Below are 12,500 nucleotides of genomic sequence, written 5' to 3' on the forward strand. Positions count from 1 at the left end.
ATTACGTAATGATAATCTATTATAAGTTTCTTAATGGCGGAAGTAATTATATAATCTATTACTTATTTCCTCTCGAAGAAAAAAAAAAAAATAAGGATTTCGTCTATAATTGTAGTTATGATTATTATAATAACCCTGTGGTTATGACATTACAACATCTCTGGTTATAACTCTCGCAGTTATAATATTACAAGTCTTGGACGTAACTCCTATAGTTATAATATTACAACAGTCCCGGACATAATCCCTATAGTTATAATATTACAACAGTCCTGGACATAATTCCTATAGTTATAATATTACAACAGTCCCGGACATAATCCCTATAGTTATAATATTACAACAGTCCTGGACATAATTCCTATAGTTATAATATTACAACAGTCCTGGACATAACTCCTATAGTTATAATATTACAACAGTCCCGGACATAATCCCTATAGTTATAATATTACAACAGTCCTGGACATAATTCCTATAGTTATAATATTACAACAGTCCCGGACATAATCCCTATAGTTATAATATTACAACAGTCCTGGACATAATTCCTATAGTTATAATATTACAACAGTCCTGGACATAATTCCTATAGTTATAATATTACAACAGTCCCGGACATAATCCCTATAGTTATAATATTACAACAGTCCCGGACATAATTCCTATAGTTATAATATTACAACAGTCCTGGACATAATTCCTATAGTTATAATATTACAACAGTCCTGGACATAATTCCTATAGTTATAATATTACAACAGTCCTGGACATAATTCCTATAGTTATAATATTACAACAGTCCTGGACATAACTCCTATAGTCATAATATTACAACAGTCCTGGACATAACTCCTATAGTTATAATATTACAACAGTCCTGGACATAATTCCTATAGTTATATTATTACAACAGTCCTGGACATAACTCCTATTGTTATATTATTACAACAGTCCTGGACATAATTCCTATAGTTATATTATTACAACAGTTCTGGACATAATTCCTATAGTTATAATATTACAACAGTCCTGGACATAATTCTTACAAACACCGTCCTAAAACATCATAAGACCCTTCACGTAACTTGTACACTGAAGTGAATAACAAGTAAACCTAAACTGCTCTTTTCATAAAACACACACACACACACACACACACACAGTCACGACACCTCTGGTACTATTGTCGTTCTACTGTATGGACGTGGTTGACTTCCTGAGCGGCGCTGGGGGGGCCTGCAGAGGGGGTTCACTGGAGAAGGAAGGTGTGTGTGTGTGTGTGTATAATCTCTGGGTAAAGAGGAGAAATAATACTTCCCACGTATTCCCTGCGTGTCGTACAAGGCGACTAAAAAGGGGAGGGAGCTGAGGGGGGCTGGAAATCCTCCCCTCCTGTTTTACTTTTCCCAAAAGAAGGAACAGAGAAGGCGGCCAAGTGAGGATTGTTTCCACTCAAGACTCGGTCATTTGCACTTGACGCTCCCTCGTTTACGAGGGAAAAGGCGAATATGTACAAGAGTTACGACATAATTGCCATATTCTGTCTTATGGTACAGGGTTCGACCCCCCGACCCGACCCGACCTGAGCCCCTGGCTGTTCCCAGAAGCCTGGCTACGCTCATTCCTCATGCGTAATTTTCATGACCCGGGAGTGAGAGAGAGAGAGAGAGAGAGAGAGAGAGAGAGAGAGAGAGAGAGAGAGAGAGAGAGAGAGAGAAATTGGCGAAGCACGAGACTGACGACACCCCAGGAATGTTAAGGACTCGGGTATACCCTGCGTCAGGAGGACCTGTGGCGAGGCAGACTGTCCACTCCCTCCCTCCCGACGGGGCTGCCTGCGTCAGGAGGACCTGTGGTGAGGCAGACTGTCCACTCCCTCCCTCCCTCCCTCCCGACGTGGCTGCCTGCGTCAGGAGGACCTGGAGTGAGGCAGACTGTCCACTCCCTCCCTCCCTCCCTCCCTCCCGACGTGGCTGCCTGCGTCAGGAGGACCTGGATGAGGCAGACTGTCCCCTGCCTCCCTCCCTCCCTCCCTCCCGACGGGGCTGCCTGCGTCAGGAGGACCTGTGGTGAGGCAGACTGTCCACTCCCTCCCTCCCTCCCTCCCGACGTGGCTGCCTGCGTCAGGAGGACCTGGATGAGGCAGACTGTCCCCTCCCTCCCTCCCGACGTGGCTGACTGCGTCAGGAGGACCTGGAGTGAGGCAGACTGTCCACTCCCTCCCTCCCTCCCTCCCGACGTGGCTGCCTGCGTCAGGAGGACCTGTGGTGAGGCAGACTGTCCCCTCATTCCCTCCCGGCGTGGCTGCCTGCGTCAGGAGGACCTGGAGTGAGGCAGACTGTCCACTCCCTCCTTCCCTCCCTCCCGACGTGGCTGCCTGCGTCAGGAGGACCTGTAGTGAGGCAGACTGTCCCCTGCCTCCCTCCCTCCCTCCCTCCCGACGTGGCTGCCTGCGTCAGGAGGACCTGTGGTGAGGCAGACTGTCCACTCCCTCCCTCCCTCCCTCCCTCCCGACGTGGCTGCCTGCGTCAGGAGGACCTGTGGTGAGGCAGACTGTCCACTCCTTCCCTCCCTCCCTCCCTCCCGACGTGGCTGCCTGCGTCAGGAGGACCTGTGGTGAGACAGACTGTCCACTCCCTCCCTCCCTCCCTCCCGACGTGGCTGCCTGCGTCAGGAGGACCTGTAGTGAGGCAGACTGTCCACTCCCTCCCTCCCTCCCTCCCGACGTGGCTGCCTGCGTCAGGAGGACCTGTGGTGAGGCAGACTGTCCACTCCCTCCCTCCCTCCCTCCCTCCCGACGTGGCTGCCTGCGTCAGGAGGACCTGTGGTGAGGCAGACTGTCCACTCCCTCCCTCCCTCCCTCCCGACGTGGCTGCCTGCGTCAGGAGGACCTGGAGTGAGGCAGACTGTCCACTCCCTCCCTCCCTCCCTCCCGACGTGGCTGCCTGCGTCAGGAGGACCTGTAGTGAGGCAGACTGTCCACTCCCTCCCTCCCTCCCTCCCTCCCGACGTGGCTGCCTGCGTCAGGAGGACCTGTGGTGAGGCAGATTGTCCCCTCCCTCCCTCCCGACGTGGCTGCCTGCGTCAGGAGGACCTGTAGTGAGGCAGACTGTCCACTCCTGGCGTGGCTGCTGAAGGATGTGTGTCCATAATGTATCTAGTCCGAGACTCCGTATCCCGCGCTTCGATTTGAAGTCTGACGAAGGTTTCGACTGGTTCGAACCCGTTGTCCCGCGCTGCGGTTCGAAGTCTCACGGAAGCTTCGACGGGTTCAAACCCGTTTCGGACTGAGTTCCATATCCTCACCGCGTCCGTGTGCCACAGTCCGCCCTCCCTCCCTCCTCCCACTGCAGTCTCTCTCTCTCTCTCTCTCTCTCTCTCTCTCTCTCTCTCTCTATCTATCTATCTATCTATCTATCTCTTGACCATTCGGGCGCGTGTGATCAGGTGGGGCGGAAGGGGGCGAGACGGACGGAGGCCCAGGGCAGGTGGTAGTGTGTGTGTGTGTGTGTGTGTGTGTGTGTGTGTGTAGGGAGGGGGGGTGAGAGCCGATGGGAGCCCCAGCTGCAGTGTGTGTGTGTGTGTGTGTGTGTGTGTAGATATTCACCAGGACCTCTGATCCGGTGGTATGGCCCTGGTCGGTGGAGGACTTCCCTAGACCGAGGAGGATCAGGTGGAGGGAGAGAGAGAGAGAGAGAGAGAGAGAGAGAGAGAGAGAGAGAGAGAGAGAGAGAGAGAGAGAGAGAGAGAGAGACCACAACAATTTACTGGAGGTGTAAGAGCGGTCGGAGCAACACCTTCCTGAGGGAGGAACTGGGAGAGTGCCGCAAGTACGACCCGAGGAAGGCACGTGCCGCAGGTAGGAAGGGAGAGTGCCGCAGGTAGGAAGGGAGAGTGCCGCAGGTAGGAAGGGAGAGTGCCGCAGGTAGGAAGGGAGAGTGCCGCAGGTAGGAAGGGAGGGAGCCGCAGGTAGGAAGGGAGAGGGTCGCAGGTAGGAAGGGAGAGTGCCGCAGGTAGGAAGGGAGAGTGCCGCAGGTAGGAAGGGAGAGTGCCGCAGGTAGGAAGGGAGAGTGCCGCAGGTATGAGGGAAGGAGGAACGGAGTGATGGTCGAGGACCAGACCCTGGCATTTGTCCACCACACATATGCCCCGTGCTCCGCCCCGGGTCCTGCCTGCTGCACGCTAGGCTCTGCCCCGTGCCCCGCCCCGGATCCTGCCGGCTGTACGCTAGGCTCTGCCCCGCCCCGGGTCCTGCCTACTGTACGTTAGGCTCTGCCCCGCCCCGGGTCCTGCCTACTGTACGTTAGGCTCTGCCCCGCCCCGGGTCCTGCCTGCTGCACGCTAGGCTCTGCCCCGTGCCCCGCGTCCTGCCTGTGTACGCTAGGCTCTGCCCCGTGCCCCGCCCCGGATCCTGCCGGCTGTACGCTAGGTTCTGCCCCGCCCCGGGTCCTGCCGGCTGTACGCTAGGCTCTGCCCCGCCCCGGGTCCTGCCTGCTGCACGCTAGGCTCTGCCCCGCCCCGGGTCCTGCCTGTGTATGCTAGGCTCTGCCCAGCCCCGGGTCCTGCCTGTGTGCGCTAGGCTCTGCCCCGCCCCGGGTCCTGCCTGTGTACGCTAGGGTCTGCCCCGCCCCGGGTCCTGCCGGCTGTACGCTAGGGTCTGCCCCGCCCCGGGTCTTGGGCCCCTTCAGAAACCACTTCAATTAAACCATATAATGGAATCTCTCCCTTATACGCTTGCAAGACGAACCTGTTAATGTAATATTAATCTATTTCAACCAGGAAAAAAGAAAAAGAGAGTTTAAACCCAAACATACAATGACCAGATCATGTCAGATCTTTACATCAACAGCATTTTTCCCCCCCAAGACAAGGGGAGAGAGGGGTTGTAAGTGGGGAGGAAGGGGAGAGAGGGGTTGTAAGTGGGGAGGAAGGGGAGAGAGGGGTTGTAAGTGGGGAGGGGGGAAGAGAGAGAGGGGGTTGGAAAGACAATGCTGAAACATATTTGTTTTTTTTTTCTTTCTAAACATTCGCTGTGTCTTCCGGGAAAGGAAGGGTGGGGGTGTGGGGGGGGGGGGGGGGGGGAGGAACACCTCCTCCTTGACCTTAAACCATTCGGTGGCCCATGTCGACCTCACAAAACTCCCCGAACAAGAAAACATTCAAATCACACGTCTGTAGTTTCGTATTTCACGTGAACGACGACGCCCCGCCCGCCCGCGGAGCGCATTCTGGGAAGAGGAGAAGTCTCTCTCTCTCTCTCTCTCTCTCTCTCTCTCTCTCTCTCTCTCTCTTTCGCTCGGTGTGTCGCGTGATCACATGGAAGTCCCAGTTGGGTGAACTTCTTCAAAATTCCTCAACTTTACACACGGCTAATGAAATGGCCTCTGAGGGTGTGTGTGTGTGTGTGTGTGTGTGTGTGTGTGTGTGTGTGTGTGTGTGTGTCGAGCAATTCCTCCCTGGAATTTGAGATGAATTACACCTTCAACTTTGTAAGGTTCCACACACACACACACACACACACACACACACTCTCTCTCTCTCTCTCTCTCTCTCTCTCTCTCTCTCTCTCTCTCTCTCTCTCTCTCTCTCTCTCTCTCTCTCTCGTTACGTTAGTGGTTAACGTTGCTGACCATCATTCACGCCATGGCCCGCCCGGGTTGGAATCCCTCGCGCGGCAGTTGGCCTACACCCGACCCCAGGTGTTCATCCTCCCCTCTGGCGTGGTCGGTAAACAGTGGCCTGGCTTAGGCTGGGTGTGTGTGTGTGTGTGTGTGTGTGTGTCTACACACAACATAGGAGTAAAGACACGATAGGTCTATACATGGTCACGTGACGGGGCAATACGAGTGTAATCACACACTAACAGTAATCACATATTTGACTAGTAATCACATGTCAGACTGGTAATCACATGTCAGACTGGTAATCACATGTCTGACTGGTGATCACATGTCAGACTGGTAATCACATGTCTGACTGGTGATCACATGTCTGACTGGCTAGTAATCACATGTCTGACTGGCTAGTAATCACATGTCTGACTGGCTAGTAATCACATATCTGACTAGTAATCACATATCTGACCAGTAATCACATGTCTGACTGGCTAGTAATCACATATCTGACTAGTAATCACATATCTGACCAGTAATCACATGTCTGACTGGTAATCACATGTCTGACTGGCTAGTAATCACATGTCTGACTGGTAATCACATGTCTGACTGGTAATCACATGTCTGACTGGTAATCACATGTCTGATGGTAATCACATGTCTGATCTACCATTACAATGACAGATCCCAGACTCCAACACTCGCTGAAACTGAAAGGCGTTTGCCGTATCTATTATGACAAGCAACAATCTATCACCGTGTTTACAGGGACAGAGTCTACAGTCTACTGGGTACACCAACAAAGACAGTAGACTACCGGGTACACCAACAAAGACAGTAGGCTACCGGTTACACCAACAAAGAAAGTAAACTACTGGATACACCAACAAAGACAGTAAACTACTGGGTACACCAACAAAGAAAGTAAACTACTGGATACACCAACAAAGACAGTAAACTACTGGGTACACCAACAAAGACAGTAAACTACTGGGTACACCGACAAAGACAGTAGACTACTGGGTACACCAGCAAAGACAGTAGACTACTGGGTACACCAACGAAGACAGTAGACTACTGGGTACACCGACAAAGACAGTAGACTACTGGGTACACCAACAAAGACAGTAGACTACCGGGTACACCAACAAAGACAGTAGACTACTGGGTACACCAACAAAGACAGTAGACTACTGGGTACACCAACAAAGACAGTAGACTACTGGGTACACCAACAAAGACAGTAGACTACTGGGTACACCAACAAAGACAGTAGACTACTGGGTACACCAACAAAGACAGTAGACTACCGGGTACACCAACAAAGACAGTAGACTCCCGGGTACACCAACAAAGACAGTAGACTACTGGGTACACCAACAAAGACAGTAGACTCCCGGGTACACCAACAAAGATAGTAGACTACTGGGTACACCAACAAAGACAGTAGACTACCGGGTACACCAACAAAGACAGTAGACTACCGGGTACACCAACAAAGACAGTAGACTCCCGGGTACACCAACAAAGACAGTAGACTACTGGGTACACCAACAAAGACAGTAGACTACCGGGTACACCAACAAAGACAGTAGACTCCCGGGTACACCAACAAAGACAGTAGACTCCCGGGTACACCAACAAAGACAGTAGACTACTGGGTACACCAACAAAGACAGTAGACTCCCGGGTACACCAACAAAGATAGTAGACTACTGGGTACACCAACAAAGACAGTAGACTACCGGGTACACCAACAAAGACAGTAGACTACCGGGTACACCAACAAAGACAGTAGACTACGAGGTAAACCAGCAGAGACCTGTAGCCAATCATCTCCTGTACGACGTGTGTGTCCCCACCTCGGCTGTGGTGAAGCCATCTCCACAAAACGTATCATTCCTCTTCTATTTACAGGAGGCGCACTGACCCAATGTGCACCCTTTGGCCATGAAATATTTTCCCTCTGTGTCCTACGTATATCTGCTATGACTATAAAGAGAATGTCTCATATATCAGTCATCTCTATGTCTATATAAGCTAATACCTTCTATATTACAGGCGGCCCATGGGTCTATATATATATATATATATATATAGAGTTCTTCCATCATTGGTTTGTGGAGTTTAAAGCCACGTCTTGCTATCCCGCAGGAGGGGTACGCTGCCGTGCACCTGGCGGCAATGTACAGCAGGGAGGAGACCATCCGGCACCTGGTGCAGAAGAAGGCGGACATCAACGCTACGGGCGGGGTGGGTACCTGAAGCCACCGTGGCTCTCACTTGCCCACCAACACGGGGGGAGGCTACGGCCATCAAGTGCATGACGGGCTGGGGCGCACTGATGACTTGGTGGCCAGGGAGGGGAGAAGGGTTGTGGTCAGGAGGTTGTGTGCGTGGCTGGCCTGGGGGTTGAGTGGCTAGCCGGCCAGGGTGATCGTGGTCAGGAGTTGAGTGGCTGGCCGGCCAGGGTGTTGAGTGGCTAACTAGCCAGCATGTTGAGTAGGGGGGAAGGGGTTGAGTGGCCGGCTGGCCAGCCACGGGGTTTAAGTGGCTGGTGTGAGGGGAGAAGGATGACTCGGCTAAGGGGAGAGTAATTAGCCAACCAAGGAGAATGGGAAGAGATTAGCTGGTCGTGGGGTGTGGAGAGGGGACTACCCGGCCGTGTGGGGCTGGGGGAGGATGCACCTGACCATGGAGAGTTGGGGGGGGAGGGGAAGGATGACCAGGTCAGGAGAGAGAGAGAGAGAGAGAGAGAGAGAGAGAGAGAGAGAGAGAGAGAGAGAGAGAGAGAGATTAACCTAGGCCGAGGGTGAGAGGGAATCGCTTGACCATGTGAAGGTGTGTGTGCAGGACCTGGCGTGGGAGCAAGCCACCGAGGAGGTCTCGAACCTCACCAGGCTGGGTGGTGGACCTGTGACCTGACCAGGTCACCATATCACATACCTGGTAGGTAGGTGACGTCACGGTGATAATGACCCAGTTTCCAGATCCCGGAGTAAATTGGCTGAGGCGGACTGGTGAGTGGCACAAGGCTCATCCATTTTTTGCTAATCAGTGTCGTGTCCCCTCCACCAGGTAGGACCACACCTTGGCTGTACGTGGTGGGGAACCTACTGGGGAACACAGAACTTAATGACCCCCCCCCCACAGAACTTATTGACCCCCCCCCTCCACTGGTTATGTGTGGTATATATATCAAGGTACATCAATTTCCCACTCAAAAATGTATGAAGTTGCCTCTAATCCAAGTCTTTCCCAAGGTACATCAATTTCCCACTCAAAAATGTATGAAGTTGCCTCTAATCTAAGTCTTTCCCAAGGTACATCAATTCCCCACTCAAAAATGTATGAAGTTGCCTCTAATCTCAGTCTTCCCCAAGGTACATCAATGTCCCACTCAAAAAATGTATGAAGTTGCCTCTAATCTCAGTCTTCCCCAAGGTACATCAATGTCCCACTCAAAAAATGTATGAAGTTGCCTCTAATCTCAGTCTTCCCCAAGGTACATCAATGTCCCACTCAAAAAATGTATGAAGTTGCCTCTAAGCTCAGTCTTCCCCAAGGTACATCAATGTCCCACTCAAAAATGTATGAAGTTACCTCTAATCCAAGTCTTCCCCAAGTCTTCCCATTTCAGATCCGAAGTTCGACTAAAAGGTTTTTTTCTCCCCTGAGGGTCGTCTGACGATGAAGTTTTAAATGTCTTACGTTACCTACAGGAAGGTGGTCCACAGTGAGCTGGACCCTGAGCCAACGCTGGTCTTCAGGAAGGTAATTGGGTGAGTTCCTTTTGGCCAAACACGATGACTTTGGCTTGCCAAGAGAAAAGGATCTCATTCCAATGTCACCAGCTGAGTTGGTGCGATGGCCTGTCACACACACCGTCCGAGCATATGAGACGCTCCACATAACTCTGTCTCTGACCACAATACGTGAACCAGTGAATCACCAACCAGAGTGAATCACGAACCAGAGTGAATCACCAACCAGAGTGAATCACCAACCAGAGTGAATCACGAACCAGAGTGAATCACGAACCAGAGTGAATCACGAACAAGAGTGAATCACGAACCAGAGTGATTCACGAACCAGAGTGATTCACGAACCAGAGTGAATAACAAACCAGAGTGAATCACCAACCAGAGTGAATCACCAACCACAGTGAATCACCAACCAATGATAATGCGAACTTGATTACAGGAAATGACGGAACAGATTTCATCTAAAACACGTCAAAAAAAAAAAAAATTCTAGGGAAGTATGTTCATACAACAATGGGCATGAGCTAAACACACATTCCGTCGAGGTCGAGGACCACAGACGTGAACAGCCAAACATACCAGAGAAGGAGGAGAACGGTGGCGATATGTGCCCATGTTATGACACACCACCTCACACCTTGGTAAAGTTCCCACCTCGGCCCACACACACGCGAGACAGCGCGTCTGTGAGCTCGAGTGTGCGGGGCTGGGGCTGTGGGGCAAAGTTTGCCACACCCCGTGCTATTACGAGGCGTGTGAACTGCTCGCTCTGATCACTAGTTCTGCCCCGGTCGGTCACTGGAAAGGAAGGAACCCGGGGTTTTAACATGATGACTCCCTCCGTCCCTCACACAACAGGTGGATCAATTCACCTCATGTGTCTCTCACTCCCTCTTTTTCTTTCTCTCCCTTTCTAACTCTTGACTCCCTCCCTCCCTCCCTGTGTCTCTCGTTGTGCCCCACTCCATCACTCCATTAACCTTCCTCAAGGCCCCGACCTCCTCACACACCCCCCCCTCAACGACCACTCCCTCCATCATAAACTCCCACTAACAATAATGTCCCTCCTCCCTCCTCACTCCACCTCCAAATATGTTTGCGCAATTAGTCTAAACTGGCGAACGCTCGCAGGGAAAATATAATACCAGGAGAATAATAATGATAATAATGACACCTTCCCTCCTCTCCAGTCAAGTTTGCAGGCATCGAAAGCACTACGACCCTCCACAGATGGCTGCTATTGGACACAGCTCTTCCAGGTACTTCGTCAGAGGTCACTATGGCCCAAGTCACGTCCGGCATTTGCATAATAGTGATAGCGGGAGGGAACCTGCAGTTGGTAGACTTCTCTCGAAAATTATGACGTAATGACGTAAGTAGCACTCCTTACGTCGTGACCTGACGACATTCACTCACTCACGCACTCCCTTGTTCCCAACCCACGACACAACGGGGGGATCCTAGCTATGTTGTGGCCTTACGACACGACTGATCCTAGCTATGTATGCTCTGACCTTACGACACGACGGATCCTAGCTATGTTGTGGCCTTACGACACGACTGATCCTAGCTATGTATGCTCTGACCTTACGACACGACGGATCCTAGCTATGTTGTGGCCTTACGACACGACGGATCCTAGCTATATATGCTCTGACCTTACGACACGACGGATCCTAGCTATGTTGTGGCCTTACGACACGACGGATCCTAGCTATGTATGTTCTGAGCTTAGGACACGACGCGACGTATCCTAGCTATGTTGTGGCCTTTCGACACGACTGATCCTTGCTAAGTATATTCTGAGCTTACGACACAACTGACCGTAGCAATCATGTAGGTTAACGACACAGCTGAACCTACCAATGTGTGGCCTTAAGACATTCTGATCCTAGCAATTATGTGGCCTAACAACTCAGCTGATCCTAGCAATTATGTGGCCTTGCGACACGGGTGATCCTAGCAATTATGTGACCTTGCGACACAACTGATCATAGCAATTATGTGACCTTGCGACACAGCTGATCCTAGCAGTTATGTGGCCTTACGACACAACTGATCATAGCAATGTTGTAACCTTACGACACCACTCGTTTCTCCCAGTGTCGTGAGGGGGACCAGACATGTGGTGTGTCGCCAGCTGACCCAACAGTATGTCCCACACGTTCATGGTGACCCATGTCCCCTGCACTCAGGTCCCCCTACACCATGTCCCCTGCACCCAGGTCCCCCTACACCATGTCCCCTGCACCCAGGTCCCCCTACACCATGTCCCCTGCACCCAGGTCCCGCTACACCATGTCCCCTGCACCCAGGTCCCCCTACACCATGTCCCCTGCACCCAGGTCCCCCTACACCATGTCCCCTGCACCCAGGTCCCCCTACACCACGTCCCCCGTACCCATGTCCATCACGTCTCCCTACACCATGTCCCCTGAGACCATGTCCACCAATTTCCCTGTACCCATGTCCACCATGTCCATATAGCATGTCCTATATACCCATGTCTACTATGTCCCTCCATCGTGTCCCATGTACCTATGTCCATCGTGTCCCATGTACCCAGGTCCACCATGTCCCTAAACCATGTCCCATGTCCCTATGTCCACCATGTCCCTACACCATGTCCCCTGTGCCCACGTCTCACCATGTCTCCCTACATCAGGTCCCCTGCGTGCCCATGTCCACCGTGCTAGCCGAAACCTTGTAACTCTGCCCCAACCCAGGGGCGTCCGTGTCCAGGGACACGCCCCTCGCTGACGGGCCGATGGATCTGCCACGAGCTGGTACCGAGGGATCTCGGCGCTCCTTTCAAACTCGGGAACGAGAGACGTAAAGGACGTCTGGAGGAGCCATAAACCTCCCGTGACCCGTAACTGAAGACGAACTGTGGTCAATGGAAGTGCATTCAACCAGTTTTGATCTATGAGGTGGAGTCCATCGACCAGGCGTCGAGATTTGAACACGCTTCTCAAGCTGGGTCACCACTGAAATAAGCACAAGCTTCTCAAGCTAGGTCACCACTGAAAAATAAGCACAAGCTTCTCAAGCTGGGTCACTACTGAAACAAGCACAGAGAACTAATATGGGAAGGTCCACACAAGAGGGGTTCAGGGAA

The 12,500-nt window shown here is 51.9% G+C and overlaps 1 protein-coding gene across 1 annotated transcript in view; it reads left to right on the plus strand.

Annotated features, from left to right (window-relative positions):
- nompC (no mechanoreceptor potential C) overlaps positions 1 to 12,500 on the plus strand; it is a 334,011-nt gene that overhangs the window by 197,103 nt on the left and 124,408 nt on the right. Inside the window, exon 3 of the mRNA XM_071686202.1 lies at positions 7,773 to 7,871. Coding sequence (XP_071542303.1) covers positions 7,773 to 7,871 — 99 coding nt within the window. The remainder of the gene's footprint in view (positions 1 to 7,772; positions 7,872 to 12,500) is intronic.

The sequence above is a fragment of the Panulirus ornatus genome, chromosome 41 (genome assembly GCF_036320965.1).
Source record: "Panulirus ornatus isolate Po-2019 chromosome 41, ASM3632096v1, whole genome shotgun sequence".
Lineage (NCBI taxonomy): Eukaryota > Metazoa > Arthropoda > Malacostraca > Decapoda > Palinuridae > Panulirus > Panulirus ornatus.